This window comes from Leptinotarsa decemlineata, unplaced genomic scaffold (genome assembly GCF_025532065.1).
Source record: "Leptinotarsa decemlineata unplaced genomic scaffold, Ldec_3_MD MMD2_tig00000591_RagTag_RagTag, whole genome shotgun sequence".
Classification (NCBI taxonomy): domain Eukaryota; kingdom Metazoa; phylum Arthropoda; class Insecta; order Coleoptera; family Chrysomelidae; genus Leptinotarsa; species Leptinotarsa decemlineata.
Genome location: NW_027412552.1, coordinates 807,333 through 823,236, shown reverse-complemented (window position 1 = coordinate 823,236; position 15,904 = coordinate 807,333). Strand labels below are relative to the sequence as shown.

Below are 15,904 nucleotides of genomic sequence, written 5' to 3'. Positions count from 1 at the left end.
AAATTACACTAGTCCCTTCTGTATTATAAGGAAAATAAACTTTCCTACTTCTTCTGATCCATGTATAGCAGCTTTATTTGGTTTCTAGATGGTAGGAGCTTACATCTTGTACGCACTTTTCGTAGGTGCCTTACACCATATTCCCAGTAAGTGGAGAGAAGTACGAGTAGTATTTATACCCGAACCAGGTAGGATGGACTACACCTTACCAAAAGCATTCCGACCAATTGGTCTCACATCATTCTTCTTAAAAACTATGGAGAGACTATGTGAGCGGTTCATAAGAGATGGAGTACTAGTTCACAACCCAGTTCATCCAAATCAGCATGCATATACTCCGGAAAGGTCTACTGATTCGGCCCTTCACCATGTGGTTGGCAGAATCGAGAGATCATTGGACAACAAATACTCCACTCTGGGTATATTCACAGATATCGGGGGAGCGTTTGATGAAACAACCTTTCCAACAATTACCCAGCAACTACACTCCAGGAATGTACCCCTGGTAGTAGGAGAATGGATACTTAAGATGCTCTCTAGTAGAGCAATAAGTATCAATGTAGAAGACATTGGTCATGTAGAGGACTGGTCATGAGGGGAAGTCCACAGGGAGGGGCCTCATCACCCTTTCTCTGGAACGTAGTTCAGGATACCTTGATTAATCACCTCAACAATAATGGATTCTACATAATTGCATTTTTTTTGAGCAGACACGCAAGAATTCCTGCTCATGTTCTTAACAACTGACCTCGCTACACAACTATAGAATTTTGATCTAATTCAACTCCAAACATCAGTTCTCACACAGTTGAAATATATTACAGGCAACTCTTACAGAACAGTTATGTGAAAATATATAATTTTAGAAGGAGGTATGCGATTTTGTTCATTTTATTTGTTTAGATAGATATATTCCCGAGTTGAATTCATACATCTTGATTACTTAAAAGAGGTTATAACTTTAATATTCTCTCCAGTATAATTACTCTTCTTGCATGACATGCATCAAAGTAGTGATTAGCGTTTGGCCAAAACCATAGATCGAGATAGAAACTGAAGACTGAAATAAATCACTATTTTCTCACGGTATTACCGTGAGTTGATATTTTTCAAAAGAGTATGCATTGAGATCTCTCATTTCGATTACTGTTCTCGGTCTCCCGTTCCGGACCACTGACTATGTCTCTGATCTCAGTCTCCAGTCCCGGTCGAAGCGCTAACCACCACCTTCAGATTTACTCTCTCTGTCAAGATAGTCAAGCAATCCGTGTTGCAGGCAGACCCAGCAAGTATCGACCCCGGAAAACTCTCACCAAATCGCATAAGAAGGCAAGGCCAGGGCCGATCGATGTCAGTGCAGAGCTCCGTGGATCCCTACGGATCCAACACGACGTTGAGCAGTAGCGAATCCAGCGAGCTAGCTTCTTCGGACGGAAAACATTCCTCCAACTAACATAAGGCCACTGCTGCGCCTCATCCCCCGCCACAATCAATACCCCCCTCTCCGAAGCACCAGCCCCAGCCGCCTCCCACAGTCACGGTATCCTCTTCCTCTCCCTCTTCTACGCCGCATTCATCGCCCGCTCACTCGTTTACTTTCACTATCGTTTTGAAGAAGGTCACCCCCAAAGAGTAGGTGAATCGGTCTCGAGTTCGTAGACGGGAAATAGAGGGTGGTAGACCTGTAGGCTGAAGCTCCTTCTTCAATATCGGCCAACACGGGGAAATACGGGCGAACATGTCGAGGGCGTATTTGCGTATTGGCGACCATCATTTCCCATGTTGAAGGACGCGATGGGCTCCAAGACTGGGGCCATGATGACGTGCGTGTCGTCATAGTCGCACAACACACAATAGTTGTAGCAATCATTGGATAACATGTATATGCCTGTGTTGGCCTATAGTTGAGAGGAAGCTTAAGAGCCAGTGGACGACAGACTGAACATATGGAGCCACACTTAGCTCAAAAACGGTGGCTACGGCGTCTCTCAGGGGAGACAGATATAAAAATTGAACTGATTTATAAATTATTTCAGGAGAACCGCCAATCAGGAATCTCCAAGTATAATATCATGATTATGAAATAATGATAATGGCAGACGATTATGGCGGACATGAGGTACAGGCAGAAGCGCTTGAAAATGCCATATAGAGTTAAATTTCAGACAGAAATTGTAACTTTTATTATTATGTTATAATGCGCCATTTTCCCCATCATCTACCTTGCGAAAATGAATAAATATGTTCAAATAATCATATCAGTTTTCATATGTTACCGGAAAAAATGTCAGCCATAACGTAACGTCTCATGAAGAACGAGCGAAAACAAGCCTTGATGATGCCATCTGAGATGATAGCGTCTGAGAACCGCGTATGTTGTTTTCAGTTGTTCGACGTTTCGGCGTCGACTTTGAAGCCTTTTTCGGGAAGGTATGACCACACTGAGGTCTCAATCTGCCTACTCCCCAAGTAGTGACATGCTATAAAGATTTTGTGACTTGTCGCCGGTGTCTCAATCTGATTACTTCCAAGCGTTGACTGGACTTGATTCTGGTGTCAAGTCACAAAATCCTTGAAGCGTGTCACTCTGATTCTTGAAGTGTGTTATTTCAGTTTGAATAATGACAGGCACTGAATGACGGAGAACCTAGGTAGGTATAATTTTTGTTATATACTATCATTTTTGAAAATTTAGAGAAAGTTACAGATATAACTCGGTCTACATCATCATCATCATCATCTACATCAGTCTGTTTCATTCAAACTATTGCTCGGTAGAATAACGATTACTTCTCCGAACTTCTGGGTACCCGTTCTATTCATTTTTGTATATGTCAGATTCCCAAAAATACTTTGAGATTTTTACTTTTCGTGTAATCTTCAAACGCTTCTGACAGTCCCTTGGAACCGTCGTAATCGTCTGCCATTATTATTTTTTATAATAATTAGCTTACACTTCTAGATTTGAGAATGACAGATTTTTGAATTGGTCGCTTGACAGCTTGTGTCTCACAGGAAAAAAATGAGGTTTCCTTAAATATGTTCAGGTGCCGTCCACTGGTTCTTAGATTAGTGGACTTATTTTTGAGGTGACGACATGAGAAATATTTGTATTGAAATTAGATACAAAAAGGAACATCTATTTCTCAATAAAGTTTCCTTTTCAGGTTTTCCCTATCGAGATATAAGACAAGATACTACTGTTTTTTAGAGTTCTCGGTTTCTTGATTTCTCGAGAACGTGCAATTTTTCTCAAAATATCTATTTTTTTCAAGATTTTGACTTTTTTCTCGGTTTTTCAATTTTTCTGCACTTTTGAAGATTTTATATTTTTCATACTGTAAGAATAAAACGAGATCTTCAAATAAATACTGAAGAACAACTTCGGGTACAACTTATTCTAGTCATATCTCAATTTTTATTTTTGAATTCCCGAGCTTTTGCCTGAATTTCCACTTTTTTTTTTAGTTTCTTTTCTCGAAATCTCGACTTTTTATCTCTAGATATATCATCTGTTATATTATTGAGTACCTACACAGTAGCCTGTATTTCATTTTCAGATAAGAAATCTCGACTTTCTTCTCAGCTGAGATCTAGAAAAAAAATCAAAATCTTGAGAAAGAATCAAGACATTCATAACCCCAAAATTTGATTTTTCACTATCATCTCATTTTTGGGTGCAATTTATACATCCCTATTTGCTACATGCCTTGAAATTTTGAGGAATATGAAAGAATTTCATATTTCTGATTGTAATAGCAAAAGATTAGTTCATCACTACAATAGATACTTTTTCCAAATTCAACATTCGTCTTGCCAGTGGTCTAATCAGAAGAATTTTGACATTTATCAGTGATAAGTATTTTTCACAATTCGATATCATATCAATGATGGATTTTTGCGTCGACGGGTACTCGGTTTGAAAATACTCTGTATTGGTTATTGATAGGAAAAGTGGCTCTATTATGTGCCAATAAAATGAGTTTGACTTGACTTTCCAATGGTTCTACTCCTTTCGGGTCACGTAATCTGGAAATTGCAAACATTTTTCGTGTCGTAACTCTCAAATAAGTGTAGGTCTACTACATTTTTAGAAATATGTATATTCCTGAAGGCGAAAGCAGGTTTTTATGATGATATAGTTGGTAGTAGAATTTATTTTTGACATTTGTCATCACATTTCTATATTCCACAAAGAGTAGAACGTTAGAAATTACGTAGGTACTTACCACACACCTACACATTGATTTATTTATTTAAGCTTCTCCAGGGCATTTTCTGAAGACGATACAATAAGTTATATACCTACCGTTAAAACGCAAAGGAAATCTGTGCTCACTAAAAGGTAACATACCAAGGGACAGCTAACCTCAAAATTTTGTTTGTCATTGAATTCAATACTCGACCAAGCTAATAATGGTTTATAATCTACAAATTTAGGTGAAACTTACGTCAAAGTGATCTTCACAAAAATTGAGTTGAGTACTGAATCTCGTCGTGCAAGTTTAACCCACTTATATCGTGTTTTTTTTGTACGGGACGAACACAATTAATTTGTTCAGAGTTTTTATTGATGTATCAGTACACTGAGGGACTACACACCGCCAAAACATTTTTGAATTCACATTTCGCACTAGTATTTCTAAAGGGACACAACTCAAAAATCAATATGAAAAAAATCGATAAATATTTTTTATCGATCATATAAACTGTATCAAGTTGATACAGTATTATCTGAACTATATCAAGTTGATACAGTTTGGATGTTAATACAACTTGATACAGTTCAAATAAAGAAATATTTACCAATTTTTTCATAGTCTCAACTCAAATATACCGATTTTTGAGTTGTGGCATTTTAGAAATACTAGTGCGATTTGATAATAGATATCACCAAATTTATGGTAGAGCTTCTAGTGTTTACATGTAGTCTACTCGAACGTGACGTCACAACTGACGCCCTGATACTTTGGAGTGTTTTGGTGTGTATTTTAAACTCATAAATTTGAAATTATAAATTATACGTTGTTTTGCCACATAAATTATTTCTATAAAAACAATAACACACATTACAATAACACAAAGAAACTGGATGTTTTGCCTACTTGAGAGCATGACGCGAATACTTGTCCGTGTGGAAAACATGGTGTGCTCAAATCCTAGCCACAAACGGACGTTGTTTGGCTTTGGTAGTCATTACCAGTCATTGCAATTGCTAATCTTATTGAAAATTGCACACGTTTGAAATGATATGGCACATCTGTAGGTATAATAGGGATTTGCTGTACTGATATATTTTCACCTCGGAACATTGGCATTTAAAATGCTAGCTTTGACAACGTTCTTCATTGAGTTTTCAAAGACTAATCGCGTGCCGTTGCACAGCTGTAATGGATTCAAATTGCGGAGCGATAGAAGAGTAGAAATTGAGGGTTATATATTTTTTAATGCCTAATCATTATAAATGGAAACCAAAATTTTTCTTCCAAAAAATGAAAAGAAAATGATTGGGGTGGAATACCATTACCACTCAGGGAAACCTATTCTCAGACTTACTGAATATACATATAGAATTTCATTAAAATCGATTAGCCGGTTTCGAAGGGTATGGCAATCAATCTTATGGAACAGTATTTCACAATATGTCATCATGCTTATTCATTGAGATATCGCTTGTGGAATACAGAAGTTGATAATAATGTGTCAAAAATAAATTCCTGTGTATAAATTGTAATCACAAAATAGTGATGGATATACTGAAGCCTCAAACAACGATAAAAATACATATCTTGTTTTGATATGTAAATAGGGAAAAGCTTAGAACAATTCAGTTTGAGGAAGTAATGAAATATTCAATTCGTTTTTCGAAAAGACAACAAAAATTATGATTTTTTATGGCTTTCATTAAATTTTTGATATAATCATCAGGGGATACTAGGACAAATGAAATCTTATGATATTTCAGTTTTCATTTTTAGTAATTTGATTTGAAAAGCAATTCGAGAGTGATAACGTTTCCAGTGACATATCTTCATTCAAAATATCCATCACTTGACTAATCAGTATTATACTTCAAAGGTATTATGTGATAAAATGTAATATTCTTCAATAATGGCAAACTTCTGGATGCGTGGATCACACCTTTAGTAGTTCACCATTTTACCGCCAAAATTATAAGTCTTGAATCTTCTATTTAGACAATCCGTTTTGAGTGTGTGTTAACATAACTGCCTTTCCTTTGGAAAATGAGTTGAAAAAATTTAAAATAATTGAATTTGTTTGACTTTTTATAAATATATTAAGGTAGTTGAAATATTAACTGACGGTTCAAGAACTTTGGGAGGAATTCGATAAAGTTCCTGGATAACGATTCTGCAGAGTTATTTCATTTGAAGAAATCACTGAAGGAAAATAATATATTTTTTAAAATAATAGACGAAATGAAAAAAGTGTTTAGTATGATTCATAACATGCTTTCACTTCAAGAAACAAGTACAATGATACTCTTCAATATTCACAAACAAAATATCTGTATCTGTAGAGCAGGGAGGGTGAGTGTAGACCCACAGCACTTAGGCCACATGTGACCAATTGTACATCCTTCCGAGGAGTTGTCCTCCTAGGTTATCGTCCATCCTGTCCTTTTCAGGACGTCTCCTTTATATTGGCAGGTATAGGCCAAGACTCGCCGAACACACACTCTCTTTGGCAACCTTGAGGTGTCTCACGGTGGCCTCCGCGAAGGTTTTGGAAGGTGCAGCGACATTACTGTCGTTGCGCGGATTCTTTAACCTTCTTGGGGTTCCCTCCGTGGAGGTGCACAAGTAAGGGAACTTTCCCGCAGGGGTAGCCGGTTCCTTGCCTTTATTCAAACCGGAGCTCTTGGCGCCCGCCACAGGAAGTGCCCTTGCTGTTGGAGGTGGAGTGGGGGGGGAGGGGGCTTATGCCTTGGCCTTTGTAGCTAGACATAGCAGATCACAAGATGATCTGCTATATTCAGCCTCATTCCAAGCGGTAGATTGAGGTGGACATTTCTGTTCATCCCCAGCTACCGCCTTAGATTGAGGTGAGCACTTCTGTCCAGCCTCGGGATTGGTTTTTGTTGTTTCTGTTTTCGTGTTTGTTTCATTCAGGTGTGTTCCCAAGAGTAGCAAGGGCAGAGTCCTGCATTACTAGAGGCAGGCTGATTACAATGAGGTCACTTCATTATAATCTGCCTCTGCGGCCATTCAGCAGTCGGCAGGATTCCTTGCACCTTAGCTTGGGTAGGCTGGTCCACGGTGGCATGTTTCACAAAGGCTTTTGGGGAGTTTTAGTTTCCCTCATCCTACTTATTTCTGCCACTGACCAGGAGTCCGGCGACCCCGTCCGTAAGGCCACATTTACTTCCCGGACAGGGCCTCCAGTCCCCTGGCCGTTTCCCCATCTGGGGACGCGCCCGATAGGCAGTCCAACCCACGGGTACAAACAAACTATTTGCGTAACAAATAATAGATATTTTTGCTCACGAAAACTAACATTATGATACTATGAGAAACAAACCTGAAAAGTTTCCGACCTAACAGAGATACAAAAATTTTTTTTTAGATTCTTTCCCAACAGTCTTATTTTAACTCTACACACGTTTTTGGTCTAACGTGAGCAAACGCGGCACCCGAAGCGCGGACAGCTTTCTCATCTCTAAATGTTGATTTAAAAAATGTTGACTCAAAGTTTGAAGATATAATTAAAATAATATGTCTGATATTGTTAAAACGTCTTACCTTTTATTTATTTACTCATACCATTTCATATTTTAAATTTTGAAATCGTATTCATTAGTATTCCAATTTCTGCAGAACCCACGCACACGTATATCCTTCTGTGGGAATTCAATATTTATTCGGAAATTGTCTCGTACAACTTGTGACATTGAACAATGTATAATTGCCAATAAATATTATTATTATTATTATGTAATATGTGACAAACACGTTCTTTTGACATGTTCATAACCCCTGCTATCTCTCTCACTTCAATTCGGTGGTCGTCTAGCACCATTTTGTGAACTTTGGCGATGTTTTCATCGGTAGTTGCAGTTTTTAGACGTCCTCAACGTTCATTGTCTCCCAAGCTCTTATGGCCGCGTTTAAATTCATCTGCCCAAAATCTCATTGTGGTAAATGATGGTGCAAAATCCCCATACACAGAATCCAAATCATTTTGGACTCGCATAGGCGTATTGCCAGTGGCATGAATAAGAAGGGGGAGGGAAACTAAAACTCCCCAAAAGCCTTTGCAAAACATGCCACCGTGGACCAGCCACCCAAGCTAAGGTGCAAGGAATCGTGCCGACAGCTGAATGGCCGTAGAGTGACATGCGGTTACGAACTATCCTTTTGGGGAACTGGGCGAAACTTCATTGTAATCAGCCTACCTCTGGTAATGCGGGGCTCTGCTAGAGGTGACCAGCTCTTCCCTTGCTACTCGTGGGAACACACACGAATAATGTCCACCCCAATCTACTGCGTGGAATGAGGCTGGACATAGCAGATCACCTCGTGATGCCAAGGCGTAAGCGCATTTGCGGCGCTGTGGCCAAAAGAAGAAAAAGAACGAAGAAGGCAGGAGTGACAGCAACTATAAGTGCACCCTTCTCCGCCACCACTCCACCTCCAACAGCAAGGGTACTTTCTGCGGCGGGCGCCAAGAGCTTCGCCTTGAATAAAGGCAAGGAACCGTCTGCCCCTGCAGGAAAGCTCCATCACTTGTGCACCTCAACGGAGGAAACCCCAAAAAGGTTCAAGAAGCGGTGCAACGACAGTAATGTCGCTGCACCTTCCAAAACCTTCGCGAAGGCCACCGTAAGACACCTCAAGATTGCCAAAGAGAGTTTGTGTTCGGTGAGTCTTGACCTTCACCTGCCAATATAAAGGAGATGTCTCGTAGTGACCTGTCCACCTTTCTGGAAAGGACAGGATGGACGATGACCTGGAAGGACAACTCTTCGGGAGGATTCACAATGGATAACTCACTCTCCCTACAGACAGACCTTTCAAAAACGAATATTCAATGACAGCTCGATACTCGATTTTGTCCATTAAAAAAAACCCACATCAACTCACCCAAATTACTGTTACATAATAACTGCGCGTCCAAAATTAGTGAAACTTTGGTGAGTAACTGTCAACAGATGAACAATGAAATTCACTAGCTTTTGTTAACTAACAACTAGGTTCAGACTGACCATAGTATACCATGTGAAAGATGTTCATTCTTGTTTGCTTGTTAATTTGATTATGGCTTTGCTTTCTAGAGCAATTTGCCAGTCTATGTCGAATGATTCCTGTGGCATTTTTTCGAAATAATAACCTGAATGCTTCAAAATTTCCCATGTACGACATCAGTCGTATCACAGCAAACAACACTAATGAGAAAACGTGTATAAAATGGACTCGCCGCTCCCCCGTCGATTAGAATGCGATGCGGGACTCTCAAAATTACACAATTACTTTTACAGATAACGTACATATATTCTCACACAATGGGGAATGTTCCTCAATTTGGTTTATTACAGCAAATGCAAGTTTTAACAAAATGAAGTTGAGTTTAATTCATGAGTTTTTCAAATTCACTTCGAGAAGTATTCAAATTGATGTTTCGAATGTTGGGTTTTAATTTTTAAAAGGATTTGTTTCTAATTCACATATTGGCAGCAGCGCCTATATCAAGTTGAAATAATTTATACGTCCCTAGATATTCTACTTTAAAAAAGAAAAATTATCTTTATAAATCAACAATTAAGGCAAAATATAAATTATAGTTCAAGACCACCTCCACAAGCCACATAAACAACAGTTGTTTTGTTATTTATTTATATAGAGGAAGATAGGTTAGGTGAACAAAATGTCATATATCACAGAATGTCTCGGAACTCGGAACATAAGTAAACAGAACATCACGCCTCTGAAATATGTCATCTTTGTTTGTCTCATACAGGTGACAAATTCATCGTCCTTTATTAGCTATAACCGATGTTGCCAAATGGTGAAATAGAAACGAATCCCTTTAAATGTTGAATGCATTATTCAATTCCTCTTTTTTAAGTATTTAAATAATTTTTTAGTTGTTTTAGAGCTCTTTTATGAAAACTACTTGATTTTCGTCAGGAGGAACATTCCCCATTGGAAACATCTTAGACTTACATCCTACCCTTATATTTGCTTGTGAAATTGAAGAAGTATATATTCATATTTGCTCATTCATTCATAAAAGAATCATCAAACTACACATGCTCTGTGCACATATCGTTAACCAGGAACTAATGACCAAGTTGAGGATAACCTGTTGTTTTTAATCGCAAAACAACCCTGTCAGGGTGTTCCTGCATTTGTTGTTTTATATATAAGAATATTGTAACGTCTTGTCCCCATGGATGTAATGTGGTCTTATGTATTTGCTGGAAGCCCAAATCTCCTTTTCCAAATACCGTTTCCCATTTTGATTGTGCACAGCAGTGGCAGAACGATGTATTTTGTGTTCATTGTTAGATTTCGTCTGCAATGTGAAAAATGAAGTGGCCACTGAATGTGGGGTGACTTTATTGCTTCAAGGATATAAAAAGATGGATGAACAAATTCCTTGTTATCAGACACTTTTGTATATTTTTTCTCATGCCAATTTTTTACTCGATAATGTCAGTACCATTGAGTCCTTAGACTTTTGAACGAAGTAATTTTCTACCAAATTGAAAATTTTGTTGAAAATTCCGAAAACACTCATATTTTTCATTTTAAGTATGCATGTGTATCTAATGAACATTTTTTCAAAGAAATGTATCACTTCTATCAAATGATAATTTTGTTGCGATTGTAAAAAAATTATTCTGTCATTCCGAATATTTCAAGACGACCTGAAAAACATTCAAGTGTCTCATATAATGTTTTCAGGCCATTAAGTTTAACTGAAATTGAAGAAGTAATAGAATATTTGAATCCAAGAAAAGCTTCTGGTTATTACGATTAGCATAAATATTGTTAAAGCCGTTAAAACTGAAATCTCGCCAATTTCTATTCTTTATTCTTTCGAAATCTTTTGAAAATGGTATAACACCTAACGATATGAAAATTGCTAAAGTTACACCTATTTATGAGAATGACAAAAAATATTATCCTCACAACTACTGTACAATCTCGGTATCATCAGTTTTTTCCAAAATTTCAGAATCTATTGATGCATAAAAGATTAACCGATTATTCGGAAAACGATAATCTTTTATATAGTGATCAGTATAGTTTTCGCAGGTCTAGAAATACAGAGGAAGCAGTAATGGATGTCATTTCAAAAACTCAAACTGAATGGGTTTGTTTTATGCTTTTGAAAACGATACTGGTTTGCTTATAAACCGATCGATTTAGGGGTATATTATACTTATCAAGCCTAATCTGTCTCAAGATCTCTTTATATTTGCAGAAAAAAGAACAATTCGAGAAGCAAAAGTTTAAATTTGCCACGTCTCTGTTAACCAATAAAATTAATCGTGTCTACAGCGGTGTTGCCGAGTGTTTTGGTTTTTAATATCCAAACACAGAACTAAAATTATAGTGTTCCAATTTGACAGACGTCATTTTTGTTGTTATTGTTGTCAACTTGGTGTGGATTCAACTGTTATAATCCGATTTGTTTATTAAAATGTTCTAATTAAAGAACGTTTCCTTTTATAAAAGGTAGGTTAGGTTATTTCCAACCATGGTTTTCGGGTACATTTTATTTCATTAATTTTAAAGTTAACGGGTTCATATATACTTACTTATATTTATGTGATATCAATATGAAAATTTCTACTGCCGGAAATATTTTTAAAATAACGTTTTTATTGCGTTTTGTGTTATTTGGACCCCATATATAATTAATTTTCTCTTACAATGCATTTCTTGCACTTGTTTCTTAGATTTAGTTGTCGAAAGTGACTGTGATTTCATTTCGAATCACTAATGAATCCTAAACTGTTTAAACATTCCGTGAATTTTACGATTTGGCAATTTTGGTTGTTTGTATTGTTCCTATTGGTCAATCGAACAAGAAGTGGGATAGGCTCGTGACGTCACGGGCCTAGAAAATCCGATTTTAATAACTAATTATGGAAGAACAACGGTATTTAGAGAGCTGAAAAAAAAGTGCATTGTTTTTCAATTTGAAATTACTATCAAATGAACTGTTTCTACAATTGTTGAAGTGAATTCGAGATGAGTAACTGAGAATTGAAAAAGAATTTGGGAAATTTTGTTTTATTGAGTTTGTGTTATACGGTGTATGATTTTGCTAATCTTGTGAGAAATGCACAATTTCACTCTTGTTAAACATTTCTACATTATTTGTATGCATTTGAGATGATTATCTCAAAACTGAAAGAAGTTAATGGATATTTCTGTTTTCTGATTTATGAATTATGGGAAGAATTGAAGAATTCCTGTGAATTATGTGAGGAATGTGTGTTATATTTATGAGTTTCAACAATTAATGAAACGAATTCGAGACGAGTAACTGAGAATTGAAAAAGAATTTGGGAAATTTTGTTTTGTTTGGGTTTGATTTATTCGATGAATGAGTTTGTTAATCTTGTGAGAAATGCACAATTTCACTCTTGTTAAGCGTTTCTACATTATTTGTGAGGATTTGAGATGATTATCTCAAAACTGAAGGAAGTTAATGGATATTTCTGTTTTTTGATTTATGAATTATGGGAAGAATTGAAGAATTCCTGTGAATTATGTGAGGAATGTGTGTTATATTTATGAGTTTCTACAATTGTTGAAGTGAATTCGAGACGAGTAACTGAGAATTGAAAAAGAATTTGGGAAATTTTGTTATGTTTGGGTTTGTGTTATTCGGTGAATGAGTTTGTTAATCTTGTGAGAAATGCACAATTTCACTCTTGTTAAGCGTTTTTACATTATTTGTGTAGAGCATTTGATACTGTACATCATGATATATTGATCTCAGAACTAAACAATTGTGGCATTGGAGGAAATGTCGTTTAAGTTATATGAGTGATAGACAACAATATGTTTGCACAAAAAATGAAAAAAGTTCCACAAGAAAAATTAATTTTGGGGTACCACAAGGATCTATTCGTTGTCCACCCCTTTTTTGAAATATACATTAACTTATTAACAAATTTACCCCTGAAGAAATCAATTAAATTATTTGCTGATGATACAAAAATAATATACTCTTCCGGATAACTTCAACAAAACTTTACTGATAAAAAACTGACATGAAGACTGTGAAACTGCGTGATCAAAACTATATATCTGCAAGTCATTCCACAGGATTTTTCTAGAGCAATTTCTTCAATGATTGTTTTTTCTGTTCCTTTCATATCGGGAAGACGCGTGAAAAAATTTCAACGAAATGACTAGTTCAGACAAAATTAATTTCTTTTGTATTTCACAGTACTGGATTCTTTGACTTTTTAAAAAATTTGACAATATTAAAAATATTGATTATCACTTCAAAAAGTAATCTGTGACATAATAACTCAGTATTTGATGATTTCTGTGAGTTTGGGTACATTTTGTGTGAAAATGTGGTTTTCACGAATTCAAAATATTTGGTGTGGCGAAACAGAAAAGTCAATTGGTTTATTACTTTGTCTGAAATCTTCGAAACTTCTTCTACTCACTGTCAGTTGTTGAACATTTTTGCATATACTTTGTTCATAAATCATAGATTATATATGTTATTATGAATATATTTGAATATATATTATTGATTTTACAAAATCTTCTGAGCAGGTGGCTTTTATATACCTATTATTTTCATTGCAAATGAACTTTTACACTCTTTCAGTGGCCAATTCATGAACTTGTCGTCAGAATATCAGTTTGTCAGATAGCTTAAAAAATGTGGTTGTAAGTGTACTGTAAGTGTACTGAAAAAATAAGATTTTCAAAATTGGAAGTTTAAAATAAACAATTATTCTGAAATTGGTCAGTTTGAAAAAACATGTTGGAGAGAAATAGCTAGATTTCAAATTTTGAAAATCTTAAAAAGTATTTGTCTATTTATATGATAACTAACTAAGAAATATGTAGGCAGCCTATTTTTGTATTTGTGTTTCCTGAAAGATGATCTAATTTTTATAATCTTCTTGAATAGCGGTTCATGTTTGAGTGGATTTTTACTTTTGCACGATCTACTCAATATCCTTAGAGAATAATAACCGGAATAAAAAAATAAAAACTATAAATAACATTTATATCTTTGGGGAGAGCTAGGAACAAAAAGTGTTTTTCAAATGACCAGCTGAATTTTTAGAATATGTTGTTAATACTTTTCTAAAACCATCAGACCTCTACAGGAAGCTGAAGATGAATAGAACACAATGTTTTTTCGAAACATTGAATGAAATGAATGGAAATTTTTCGGATTTAAGCTATGGAATTTATTGATGACTCCGGTTTTTTTGAACAAACGCAAACAAAAATTTTGCAATATGTCTTATATGTTTCGTAATAGTTGTGCTGCTGAATATCGAATTTTTCAAAAGTATTGCATTGTTAATTCTTGAAATGTTTAAAACAAAGATCCATTTATGTTTAAAAATGAGAGATTGCATGGAAATCAAGTTATGATAAATTGAATGTGTTTTTGTTCATTCATTTACAGCAGCTTTTATTCTTGCTATGTTGTTCAAACGTCTATTTTTGGGCAAAGTTGGAAAATTAAAATAATATTGACCAAATAAACAGATAAGTGTGGGCTAAGATGTTATAAAATAAATTTATTTACTTAAATCCCTTGTTTTAATGATTTAATATCACCCAATTTACGTCTTAGGTATTCGTCAATGGTTTCAGCAAATGTGCAAAGGCATAACTAGGAATTTATTCCGAGATTAGTATGAGTAAATATAAAATATAAAAAATGGAACCAATGACTTTATTTGTTCCTTTAATGTTCTTTAAAATTTGTCAGACAATCAACCAAAGAAATATATGAAAAGTCAATGAAACGCCATACACGTCTTTGGACCATATTTTCTAGCTTTCTTGGTCAATTACTTCTTCAAGAACATTAATTTGTCTGTAAACAATTAGTTTTCGTTTGTTTTCTTCAGTTGAGTTTCTTAGAGGGACTGTAGTTACTCATCGTTTTGAGGTTCAACTCAGTACACCTCGAACTTCACTGTTTGAGAATTGTTTCATTTGGAGAACTGCTTTCATGTGATATAAACTTCTTGCAAACAAATTTAATCTCCAGCGATTTAAATCCAACGAGAATCGCGTCTTTCGCAAAGGCACCGCTCTTGGAGAGCTTCGTTAGAATTTTCCTGTAGTACTTGTGTTTTGTCCTTGAAAAAAACTCATCATTCATTAAAGATAATACTACCACTTTTAAAACAAAGACTTCTAACTAAACAGAACATCAACATAGAATATACGACTGATGACACTTCAGTGGACATAAAAAAACAATAAATCCAACATCGATAAGGATGGAGAACCGGGTGACTACAAGCTAAAACGTGGCTTATATCCAAAAATTTATATTGGAAGAACATCTAGAAATTCTAAAACCAGGATCTCAGAACACAAAAGAAGTTGTAGAAAACCATTCAACATATATGCCCCTCTGTTTGAGAATAACCATGACTGTGACATAAACTAAGACGTACTACATGGATACAAATTTATTTTCATGGAAAAATTTTCTAGAATTAGTCGAGTCATCACTAACAATAGTTTACATGCTTTGTACTAGATGGCTACCTGTTCTCATATCTACCAATTGGTAATCTCTCTCAATTAAGGTCCATGAACCACATGAATTGCATTGTAAATAAGTGTAGAGTACTCAGGAAACTACTATTTAATTAGACGCATATTGGAAATAGAGTTTATATTGTGAAAATTTGTAATTA

At 35.7% G+C, this 15,904-nt stretch overlaps 1 protein-coding gene across 6 annotated transcripts in view; it reads left to right on the top strand.

Moving 5' to 3' along the window:
- Positions 1-14,777, top strand: part of gprs (speckle type BTB/POZ protein) — a 46,324-nt gene extending 31,547 nt beyond the window's left edge. For 4 of the 6 annotated variants that reach the window (XM_074174512.1, XM_074174515.1, XM_074174513.1 and 1 more), the window contains one exon: positions 1,277-14,777. In XM_074174512.1, the coding sequence (XP_074030613.1) occupies positions 1,277-1,453 (177 nt within the window). In that variant the 3' untranslated portion in view covers positions 1,454-14,777. The remainder of the gene's footprint in view (positions 1-1,276) is intronic. The other 2 variants (XM_074174516.1, XM_074174514.1) reach the window with 1 other exon arrangement.
- Positions 14,778-15,904: the final 1,127 nt, after the last annotated feature.